The 12,227-nt window shown below is 42.0% G+C and overlaps 1 protein-coding gene across 1 annotated transcript in view; it reads right to left on the bottom strand.

Annotated features, from left to right (window-relative positions):
- Positions 1-12,227, bottom strand: part of CAPN1 (calpain 1) — a 75,335-nt gene that overhangs the window by 46,281 nt on the left and 16,827 nt on the right. The window contains exon 4 of the mRNA XM_073658573.1: positions 4,505-4,623. Coding sequence (XP_073514674.1) covers positions 4,505-4,623 — 119 coding nt within the window. The remainder of the gene's footprint in view (positions 1-4,504; positions 4,624-12,227) is intronic.

The raw sequence follows: 12,227 nt of genomic DNA on the forward strand, positions 1-12,227 counted from the left end.
ATCCTGGGAGCACTGGAGTAGTAGGTATAAAAGTAAGGAACCATCTTGGTTCAGTAGTACAGTGGTGGAGTTCAGTCTGAGGAGAAGTGACAGTGAGCAGATGCTCTGCATGAGCTCTGCTCCACAGGCGGGCCTAGTCAGGAGGCCTGAGCCTGGAAGGAGAAGAGAGAGGACAGGGAGCAGGAAGGCTCCAGGAACCGAAGAGACCTTAGGGGTACGGGCCGTGCAGGAAGTCACCCGTACGCCCGCCGCTACTAGAAGAGTAGGGGGGTCAGGCCAGAATAGGGAACGGAATCCCTCAACTAGTGGAGAAACATTGAAGGCTCAGCTAGAAACCGGCGGTTACAGTGTCTAACGTGCTGTAACCATAATCCACATCAGTGGCCCTAAGAAGGTGTCCACATAGGACCAGGAGACGGAACATACGTCGCCCGCCAAGGCCCGAGGGTACCGGATAGAAGTGGCGCTGGATGCGAGGTGCAGGAAGAGACCAGAGGAAGGTACACGGAACGGGGTTCTGATAAGTGCTCTAGAGATACCTGAGGGTGGACTGAGCCCCTCACTGAGTACGCACAGCACGACGGGGGAAGTTGCCTTGACGTCTATAACTTGGAAGCTAATAACTGTGAGTAAAGACCCTGGGACGGCACCGTCTTGTCTCCGTGTTTCCTACCGCGCCAGCACTAACTGCACTGGGACGCCCTGCACCACCACCATCATTCACACGCGCTGCCCTGAAGCTACACTCTTCCTGTGGGGAGTCATACTACACTTGCTGCACATACCACCAGCTTCAGAGGACAGCTCTGCAGCGGCGGTTACCGATAACCGTAATCCACAGGTGGCGTAGTCGGACATTAACAACATTTCTACACATAGACTACCCCTTTGGTTTGACCGCCCTGGGTCACGGACCGGGTCGCTGCCACGGTCACTACAACCCCCAGCATCCACAAGGCCCGGCTCCGGGTACCCCACGGCCCAGGGGGCGCGTCAAACACTTAGGGCCCATTTCAATATTGCATTTGCCTGTTTTTTTTTTTGTTGAGCTCTCGCTGTTTTGTGCCTTTTTTTTGTTTGCATATGCACCTTTTTTGAAGCATATTTCATACATGCCTTCTATGTACATGTGGCGACCCTGCAGGTTCAGTCGCCACAGAGGTACTGCTTCTCACCCAGAGGTGTGGTACCCCACTCTCAGGTAAGGAAGGAGTACTACCCGGGACCCACCCACCTGCATCCAACACTACACCACTTCAGACCAGCAGGCGGGGCAAGTTGCACGTGCACAATGCTGAGCCCTGTCCCTGGCTGGAAGGGGGGGGAACCATGTAGTGGGTGTGGGTGGAGGAAGTAGATCAGGGGAGCACCGTCAGGAAGGAGTATAAAAGGAAGGAAGAAGGTTCTAAAACAAGCCAGTCTCCTGCTCCAGTGCTGGGAGCAGGAGTGCAGTGTGAGGAGAGAGAGCTGGAGTGGGAGCTCAAAAGGAGCTCCGCTCAGGAGAGAGGAGAGCGGGCCTAGTCGGAGAGGCCCAGGAGAGAGAGGACGGGAGCAGAGGGAAGGCTCCAGAGACAGAGGGGATTCCAGGGGCACGGTGAGTGCAGGAAGCCACCCGTGCGCCCGAATCTACACGGACGTGGAGGGATCAGGCCGCAGAGGGGACCGGCCCCTAAACTAGTGGAGAACAACCAGGCTCGGCTAGATAACCAGAGGCTACTGTACTTGCAAGGTGCAGTTGCCCACTACAACAATTACATCGCTGAAAAGGTGGCCGCAGATGGTCCGGGGGATTGCACGTCGCCCGACAAGATCAGAGGCTACCGGCTTGGGACACTGATTGTGAGGCGCCGGGCAGGAGGGCGAGAGCCAGCGTAGTAAGACGACCGAGAAAGGAACATAGAACGGGGTCCCATTTAAGTGCTCCTGAAATACCTGAGAGCTGCTGAACCCCTTCCTTGGTGAACGCAGGACGACGTGGGTGGTTATAAGTTGGCAGTTGTAACCTGGAGTAGCGTGATAACTGTGAGTAAACCTTGAAGACTGCACCCGACTATGTCCTGCAATTATTGCTGCACCATCACCAGCCCTGCACTACACAGCACCAGCAACATCTACCTCATAAAACCCCTATATCCTGCCCTGGAGCTAAGCTCTGCCTGTGGAGAGCTGAACCAACTCTGCTGTATCACCATCAGCTCCAGAGGTTCTGCACCGCAGCGGTGGCCCCATATAGCCACATACCACAGGTGGCGTCACGAACATTATCTCTCTAAAAACTATTTCCCTTTTACTTTTCCTCTTTTATTGACCCAGGGCGGGTCACTGCCACTGTGACATCCCCCAGCATCGACCGGCCCGGCTACCAAGTACCCCATGGCCCAGAGGGCGCGTCCTACATCTATTTTTTTCTTTAGTTTGCCACTGTGGGAGGTTTGGGATTTACAGATGTTTTTGCACGATTCATCATTTGCAACTTTTGAAAAAAATAAATAAATAAATAAATAAATAAATAAATAATCACAAAATTTGGCTCAAATACAGTCAATTTGCCATTTCCTCCATCCCCCAACTCTACCACAGAGGTGATCCCTCTTCAATTCACCCACGGAGTGATTTTATGTATTCCAGTAATTATTTGCAACATTTTGCAAAGTGTGCAACTTTGTGCTAATAAATTACAAAACTGGTTAAAGACAGAAAAAAAAAGCCTTTTTTTTGGCTAAGGTGCCAAAAATCTGTAAAAAAAAAAAAAAAATGGTGCAAGTCATGAAAACACAGTTGTGTGTCACATTTTCTATTATAAATATCAATCAATGTTCAGTGAGCTGGGTCCCAAAATCACACATGCTAGCAAGCTACCGCAGAAACTCATGCTCATTATGTACTTAGAGGGGGTTTTCTAGTTTCCGAAAACTCCTTTCCCCCAGTTGCCCACACTGTGCTTTAGTCATCCTTCCCTGGTCCAGTGCTTAGTCTCTGCCGCTGCTTCAGTGTTGGTTATTTTCTGCAGTGCTGCAATCATGTCAACGGCCCTGCAGCCAAAAACTATGTTCAGCGTCGTCGAGTGGCTCATGCCGCGTACTTCGGCAGAACCGCTGAGTTCAGGGATTGGCTGCAGAGCTGTCGACGTGACGTCAGCACTGTAGAAAGTAAAAAGACACTGGGGCATTGGCAGACTCAGCACAGGACCAGGGGAAGGTGAGTAAAGGACAACAATTTTTAATTTATTTATTTTTTAATACTGCAGCCAAGGGGCATGGTCTTTCGAAACTGGAAAATCCCTTTAATTTACAGACCATTGCCGACATTGCGAACTATTTTCAAACATTTCTAAGATAAGAACAGGACTAGCTGAAATAGCATGGAAATAAAACACTGTTTATTAGAAAGTTGTAAAAAGTGGAAAATATCCTTAAACTCGTGGCAGAAGTTGTGATTGGTGCAGTTCAGAAATGGAGAATCCTACCAAAAGTATATTACTACATATCAAACAGGTGTATATTCTGAAAGCACAAACAAACACTGTACAATTTAAGATCAATGCATACATTAGTGTCCTATGGCCTTTCACACAGACTGCGCAGCTCTCCGGGCTGATGACAGACGAGCATGTGACCGGACACGTCCATCACCCTCCAGCAATTGTTAAACACTGCACAAGGAAAAGGCTTTTTTTTTTCTATTTGTGAAAACTGATTGCGATAACAAGTGTACGGCATTTTACCATAGAAAAAAAAAAAAAGTCAGTGCCACAATATAATGGTCATCGTAATTTACTAAAATAAAGAAAAAGTGGACAACTCCTTTCAGAGATCATATACGAGTACCTCCAACCTGGTTCTCTGGGACTAACATGTTGATGACCTTGATGCATAAAAATGTTAGTCCCGGACAAGCTCTTTAAAGATCAGACATGATAAAAGTGTTTAGAAAAAAATAAAAGTTTAGGCGCTTTAAATTTTCAAAATGATTTTTTTGCATTAGTTATGATGACCTTAGATTTTGAGTCTTCTCAAATAAAGCATTGTGATTTACTCAGGGACTGCATTTTCTGGTTTTCACAATGTGGCATATGCAGGAAGATTACTCTAATCTTGGTAGGAATGTCATATTAGGGTGGAGTTGTAGGACTTGAAAAGATTTTTACAGTAACAATACTGGGTGTGATCATGTCATTTACTATCAATAGAGAGAGAGGGCCAGTGCGTGACACCATTACGTTTGGTCTCAATGCAAAAAAATGGGAGCAGGCACCAGGTAAAGTTTCATGAACAGGACAAAGCACACATATCTCTTTAAGGGTGCGTTCACACTGAGTTATTTTGCTGAGTTATTGGAGCAGAAACTCTCCATCAAAACTCCTGGCTTTGGAGCTCCTGGTTTTGGAACTCATTCTGTTCCAAAAACTTAAAAAAAAAAAAAAAAAAAAACTTAGTGCGAACAGGCACTTACAATGGAAAACATCTAAAAAAGTTCTAAAAGTATTGTGAACATCGCTGATTACCTGGAAATGGAAGACTCCTGCATAATTCTCCTGAAAGCTCTGACCATGAGGAACCACACGGTGAAGTAAAGTGTCATTCAACGTCAAGGAAGCAATGGCAGCAAGGAGCCAACAGTCACCTGTGAAGGATGAGCAAAATTCATCAAAGCGTTACAATGGAAAAAGCGTAAAATTTGTGATAAATGGGTGAAAAATTTGTGTTAATGATGTAAAAAAAGTGTTTATTGCTCCATAAACCAGCCCAGTGATGGCCCATAAAACAGTAGATGTACCGATGAGTCTAAGCAATGTGCCCCTTCTTTCTGTCAGCCATCTCAGCCCCTCCAGATGGCTCGGATACCACACTTAAAAATAATGTACATTTTTTAACTACTACTTTAAAGGAAGAGAGAAGGAGTTATATTAGCATTTAGTTTGAGGAAGGGGGGATAAATTGCTATAGACCCAATAGGCGCCAGACTATCAAATTTTCATGAATGGTCATTCAGAAATATATTAAACGGACTATAGCTGCTTTTTAAAAGGGGTTGTCCAGGATTAGAAAGCCATGGCTGCTTTCTTGCAGAACAACGATAGTCTTTGGATTGAGTTGGGTAAAGCAGCTCAGCTTTATTGAAATGAAAGGGGCCGACCTGCAGTACCATACATAACCTGTAGACAGGTGTGGAGCTGTTTTTAAAAGAGAGCAGCCATGTTTCTAATTCTAAATAACCACTTAAAGAAAGGCAATCCATAGTAACATGTCAATATTAAATATGCTGCCAAATGTATGCACTTTCATTAAGTAAAAAAAAAAAAAAAATAAGCATGTTTCTGTTCCTTGCTGGAAAAAAAATAAATAAAAAGATGACGATTATTTGATTCCTTGGGACATGGTCACCTGACATCTCTCCACATTTGACAGTATCCATTTGCTTTTAGAGGTTCCCCCCACCATGATAGGCAGCTTGCAGTCTGATCAAAATTTCAGATTTTTCTCTTATAGGAGCATCAGTCGCAGTAATTCAGGCTGGATAGGAGCGTCTCTCCCAGTAATACAGGATGGATTTGAGTTCTGAGAGTATCCAGGAAACTGTTTTCTTTATTAGTTTTCATATATCAGCACAGCTCCAGAGATGCACATATTTCCTCTCCATGTTCTTTCTTCCTTGTATGTAGCCTGTTTTCTGTGCCTTCCTCAAGATCCTCTCTCCTCTTTCCACTCCAGATCTGTTCACAACTCCCACTCTTTCTGCCATCACTAAGGCTATATTCACACTTACAGGTGTATGTTACCATTGAATAGAAAATGTGATATTTTTTCTCATGTGTCACCCTAGTTGGATCTGTTTTTTTCTCACTGAAGCAGGTAGACTGATTTTTTTTTTATCCATTGACTCTTAACAACGGATCAGTTAAAAATGGATGAAACACAGATGGAAAACTGGAATAAAAAGTATGTCTTCCATGTTTCATCTACGTTTATGTCTCCAAGTAAAAAAAAAAAAAGTGGAGTTATTGCCGCTACTTCGCTGAGTACAATTTTTTTTTTGAGTTTTCAAACACTGCTTCAGAGATATGGGCTTTTATATTTTGTTTCTAATTTTTATAGTCTTTACTAAGGGGGCGTGGCTCACAAGGTGATAATGCTGCTTTGCCTTAAGCCACACCCCAGAGGATCCTGTGAGCCACGCCCCTTTGTCTTTGCCAATGAAATAGCACTAAATAAAAAGGCCCATACCTCTGTAACCATACGGCGGATTTTATTTAAAAAAAAAAAAATACTCAGGGGAGCAGTTGGAATAAAAAAGGGGAAAAAATGGTCACTTTTGACTTAAGAACAGGTCCTTTTTAACTGTTCTCCATAGACTTTAATTTTAATAGCCAAGTCCGATCCACAAAACGGATAACAACAGGACCTGCTCTGAGTCTCACGGACCAGAGGGACCAGAGATACTAACCTGTTATTAAAACTAATGTGTATTTGCTTCAATGAAACTCTATGGGTCAGTGTAATGTCCGAGAACTTGTGGACACTTGGCGACAGCAAAACGATAGAGACATTTTATTAAAGACTATGCAGAAAGCTGCTTAACTTTGCATTTGAGAAGCAAATAAACAATAATAAAAAAAAAAGTTCTGTGCGAAGGTGAACATAGCTTATAATGATATGTACATGGATCCAAAATATATTCCAAAGCAGATAATATTCTGTTAAACTTTTCAGGGTGAACAGGGACAATATTGTATTTTCACATCACATGTACTGGGACCCTTGTGGCAAAATGTGGGTTTTAGCCACAATGAAATGAGTAGCGTCATCCTATGGCCACAAGCAGAAGTGCTTACTGGGTAGATCACATGAACACATTAAGTCACACACCATTTTTCTTCTCGGGAAGCCGAAATCATAGGGGTCCAGGAAGGATCTACAGTACAATGAAGCTCTAAAGAAACTGGAGGAATATTAGAAAGCCAGATATAGATAAAGCGTGACTCAGCAAAGACCAGAAGGGTATGCCAATATCATAAAGAGAAAAGTATTTATGACCTAAACACCCACAATATATAGAAGCGCAAAGTACAACAGGCATGGGAGACGTATACGGCACGCAACATTGCATGTATGTGTTACACACAACTACAGACACGCCTGAGCTACAGAGCCGTGACTCAGAGAAGAGCAATGCGAGGCAGGAGGAGGGAGTGATGCCTGAGGGAATCCCTGGGTCACACGCCCAAAATGAAACCACAACCTTCACTCCCTCCAACACCCACACATTACACCCCGGAGCGCCACCATCGAGGTACAGCATCCACTCCGAACATCTGGTGGGACGAAACACTCTCTCAGAAGATGAGAAGGTTCCAAAACCAGGACTGCGATATATTACAAGGGATCCGACATAATACAAAATACAATATTAACCCCTTTAGAACCCAAGGTGGTTTGCACATTAATGACCAGGCCAATTTTTACAATTCTGACCACTGTCACTTTATGAGGTAATTACTCTGGAACGCTTCAACGGATCCCCCTGATTCTGAGACTGTTTTTTCGTGACATATTGTACTTCATGATAGTGGTAAAATTTCTTCGATATCAGTTGCGTTTATTTGTGAAAAAAAAAACGGAAAATGGGCGAAAATTTTGAACATTTTGAATTTTTATGCCCTTATATCAGAGAGATATGTCACACAAAATAGTTAATACATAACATTTCCCACATGTCTACTTTACATCAGTACAATTTTGGAACCAACATTTTTTTTTTTTTTTTTTTTATTTTATTAGGGAGCTATAAGGGTTAAAAGTTGACCAGCCATTTCTCATTTTTCCAACAAAATTTACAAAAACATTTTTTTTTTTTTTTTTTTTTTTTTAGGGACCACATCACATTTGAAGTCACTTTGAGAGGTCTTTATGACAGAAAATACCCAAAAGTGACACCATTCTAAAAACTGCACCCCTCAAGGTGCTCAAAACCACATTCAAGAACTTTATTAACCCTTCAGGTGCTTCACAGGAATTTTTGGAATGTGGAAGAAAAAAATGAACATTTAACTTTTTTCACAAAAATGTTACTTTAGACCCAATTTTTTTTATTTTCACAGGGGTAACAGTAAAAAAATGGACCCCAAAATTTGTTATGCAATTTCCCCTGGACATGCAGATACCCCATATGTGGGGAAAAAGAACACTGTTTGGTGGCACGGCAGAGTTCAAAAGGGAAGGAGCGCCATTTGACTTTTTGAATGTAAAATTTGCTTGAATAATTAGATGCACCATGTTGCGTTTGGAGAGCCCCTGATGTGCCTAAACAGTGGAAACCCCCCACAAGTGACACCATTTTGGAAACAAGACCCCTCAGGGAACTTATCTACATGTGTGGTGAGCACATTGAAACCCCAAGTCCTTTACAGAAGTTTATACATTGAGCTGTAAAAATAAAATTTTCACATTTTTCCAACAAAAATGTTTTTCAGCCCCCAATTTTGCATTTTTATAAGGGTAACAACAGAAATTGCACCATGCAGTTTATTGTGCAATTTCTCCTGAGTAAGCAGATACCCCATATGTGAGGGAAAACCAGTGTTTGTGCGCATGGAAGGGAAGGAGCGCCATTTGACTTTTTGATTGTAAAATTTGCTTGAATAATTAGCGGACGCCATGTTGCATTTGGGGAGCCCCTGATGTGCCTAAACAGTGGAAACCCCCCCACAAGTGACACCATTTTGGAAACTACACCCCTCAAGGAACTTGTCTAGATGTGTGGTGAGCACCCTAAACCCCCAAGTCCTTTACAGAAGTTTATAACATGGAGCCGTGAAAATAAAAAAAATCAAACTTTTTCCACAAAAATGATGTTTTAGCCCCAATTTTTTTATTTTCACCAGGGTAAGAGGAGAAAATGGACCCCAAAAACTTTTGAGCAATTTCTCCTGAGTACGCCAATACCCCATATGTGGGGAAAATACAGTGTTTGGGCGCATGGCAGAGTTCAGAAGGGAAGGAGCACTCTGTGACTTTTTGAACGCAAAATTGGCTGGAATCGAGAGCAGACGCCATGTCGCGTTTGGAGAGCCCCTGATGTGCCTAAATAGTGGAAACCCCCGACAAGTGACTTTATTTTGGAAACTACACCCCTCAAGATTTTATCAAGGGGTATAGTGAACATTTTGAACCCAGAGGTACGACACAGAATTTGAAAAAAACATGTGGGGATCGCTCGTGCATGGCAGGCAATCCCCGCAAGGTTCTTTTGGCCACGAAGCATATGGGGTGGAGACTTGAGCATGTCACTCGAGCACCTGCGATACTCAGTGCATGCCCGAGCACCCGATGCAAACTCAAGTAGCGAGCACTTGCACTTAACACTAGTTGCCATATCGTCATATTTATTTTTTTTTACTTTTGAAAAAAATCCGAACCCTAACCCCAACCCTAACCCTAGAGTTTATTTTTTACGCCGTTCATTGTTCGGTTTAAGTGATTAGATGACTTTATTCTTCGGGTTGGTGCGATTACAGAGATACCAGAATCATACCGGGTTTTTATGATTGACAGCTGTCACACACTAAGAGACGCATTTTTTTGTAAAATCTAGTTTTTGCATCGCCATATTTTGAGAGCTATAATTTTTCCATATTTTGGCCAACAGAGTCATGTGACGGCTAGTTTTTTTGCAGGATGAGTTGACGTTTTTATTGGTGCCATTTTCAGGCACGTGACATTTTTTGATCGCTTTCTATTCCGATTTTTGTGAGGCAGAATAAACAAAAACCAACAATTCAGGAATTTTTTTTATTTTTTTTTTTATACTGTTCCGCGTGTGGTAAAATTGATAAGGTAGCTTTATTCTTCGGGTCAGTATGTTTACAGCAGTACCACATTTATATAGTTTTTCTATGATTTGGCGCTTTTACATAATGAAAGCAATTTTATAAAAAAAAATATTTTTTTGCATCGCATTATTCTGAGAGCTATAACTTTTTTATAACTATTTTTCGGCTGATGGAGCTGTAAGGCGGCTTGTTTTTTGCGGGATGAGATGACGTTTTCAGCTGTACCATTTTTATTTATATTCGCCTTTTTGATCGCGTGTTATTCCATTTTTTGTTTGGCGGTATGATGATAAAGCATTGTTTTTTGCTTGTTTTTTTTTTTATCGTATTCACTGAAGGGGTTAACTAGTGGGAAAGTTTTATAGGTCAGGTCGTTCCGGACGCGGTGATACCAAATGTGTACTTTTATTGTTTTTTTTCATAATAATATTTATTGATGGGTACATTATATTTTTATTTTTGGTGGATTATTTATTTTTTCATATTTTTACAATTTTTTTTTTTTTTTTTCCACTTTCTGACACTTTTTTTTCTTTTTATACTTTGTCCCACTATGGGACTTTCACTTTTTTTATTCTGATCGCCAGCATAGCACAGGAATGCAGCACCATCCCTGTGCTGTGCAGACTGTCAGCGCTGCAGATGCAGAAGATAGTTTGGTCATGCACTGCGCATGACCAAAATATCTTCCTGCAGTCTGGTGACCCGGATGTTTTCATGAAGACATCGGGTCGTCATGGCAACATCCGGGAAACCGCGGCAGACAGCGCTGGAGGCCGGAAGAGGAGGTGAGTATAGCGATCACCTCCCCTTAAATACAGTGTTTGGGCGCACGGCAGAGTTCAGAAGGGAAGGAGCACTGTGTGACTTTTTGAACGCAAAATTGGCTGGAATCGAGAGCGGACGCCATGTTGCGTTTGGAGAGCCCCTGATGTGCCTAAATAGTGCAAACCCCCAACAAGTGACCTCATTTTGGAAACTACACCTCTCAAGGATTTTTTCAAGGGGTATAGTGAACATTTTGAACCCAGAGGTACGACACAGAATTTGAAAAAAACATGCGGGGATCGCTCGTGCATGGCAAGCAATCCCCGCAAGGTACTTTTGGCCGCGAAGCATATGGGGTGGAGACTTGAGCATGTCACTCGAGCACCCGATGCAAACTCAAGTAGTGAGCACTTGCACTTAACACTAGTTGCCATATCGTCATATTTATTTATTTTTTTACTTTTGAAAAAAATCCCAACCCTAACCCTAGCCCAACCCTATCCCTAGCCCAACCCCAACACAACCCTAACTCCAACTCCAGCCCTAACCCTAGCACAACCCTAACCCTAGAGTTTATTTTTTACGCCGTTCATCGTTCGGTTTAAGTGATTAGACGACTTTATTCTTCGGGTCGGTGCGATTTCAGCGATACCAGAATCATATCGGGTTTTTATGATTGACAGCTGTCACACACTAAAAAACGCATTTTTTTTGTAAAATCTAGTTTTTGCATCGCCATATTCTGAGAGCTATAATTTTTCCATATTTTGGCAGACAGTCATGTGACGGCTTGTTTTTTTACGGGACGAGTTTACATTTTTATTGGTGCCATTTTCAGGCACGTGACATTTTTTGATCGCCTTCTATTCCGATTTTTGGGAGGCAGAATAAACAAAAAACAACAATTCAGGAATTGTTTTTTTTTTTTACATTTTTTTATTCTGTTCCGCGTGTGGTAAAATTGATAAGGTAGTTTTATTCTTCGGGTCAGTACATTTACAGTGGTACTACATTTATATAGTTTTTCTATGTTTTCTTTTACATAAAAGCAATTTTATTGAAAAAATTATTTTTTGCATCGCTTTATTCTGAGAGCTATAACTTTTTTATTTTTCGGCTGATGCAGCTGTATGGCGGCTTGTTTTTTTGTGGGACGAGATGACGTTTTCAGCGGTGCCATTTTTATTTATATTCGTCTTTTTGATCGCGTGTTATTCCATTTTTTGTTTGGTGGTATGATGATAAAGCATTGTTTTTTGTTAACAATTTTGTTTTGGGGTTAACCAGTGGGACAATTTTATAGGTCAGGTCGTTCCAGACGCGGCGATACCAAATATGTGTAGTTTTATTGTTTGTTTTGGCTTTGTTTTTCATAATATTTATTGATGGGTAGATTATATTTTTATTTTTGGTGGATTTTTTTTTATATTTTTACAATATATATATTTTTTTTTCACTTTGACACTTTTTTTTTACTTTTATACTTTGTCCCACTATGAGACTTTTACTTTTTTTATTCATAGCATAGGGATGGAGCTCCATACCTGTGCTATACAGGCTGTCAGCGCTGCAGATGCAAAAGATATTTTGGTCATGCACTGCGCATGACCAAAATATCTTCCTGCTGTCT

This window comes from Phyllobates terribilis, unplaced genomic scaffold, assembly GCF_046119375.1.
Source record: "Phyllobates terribilis strain yellow unplaced genomic scaffold, ASM4611937v1 Scaffold_13__5_contigs__length_258822181, whole genome shotgun sequence".
NCBI lineage: Eukaryota > Metazoa > Chordata > Amphibia > Anura > Dendrobatidae > Phyllobates > Phyllobates terribilis.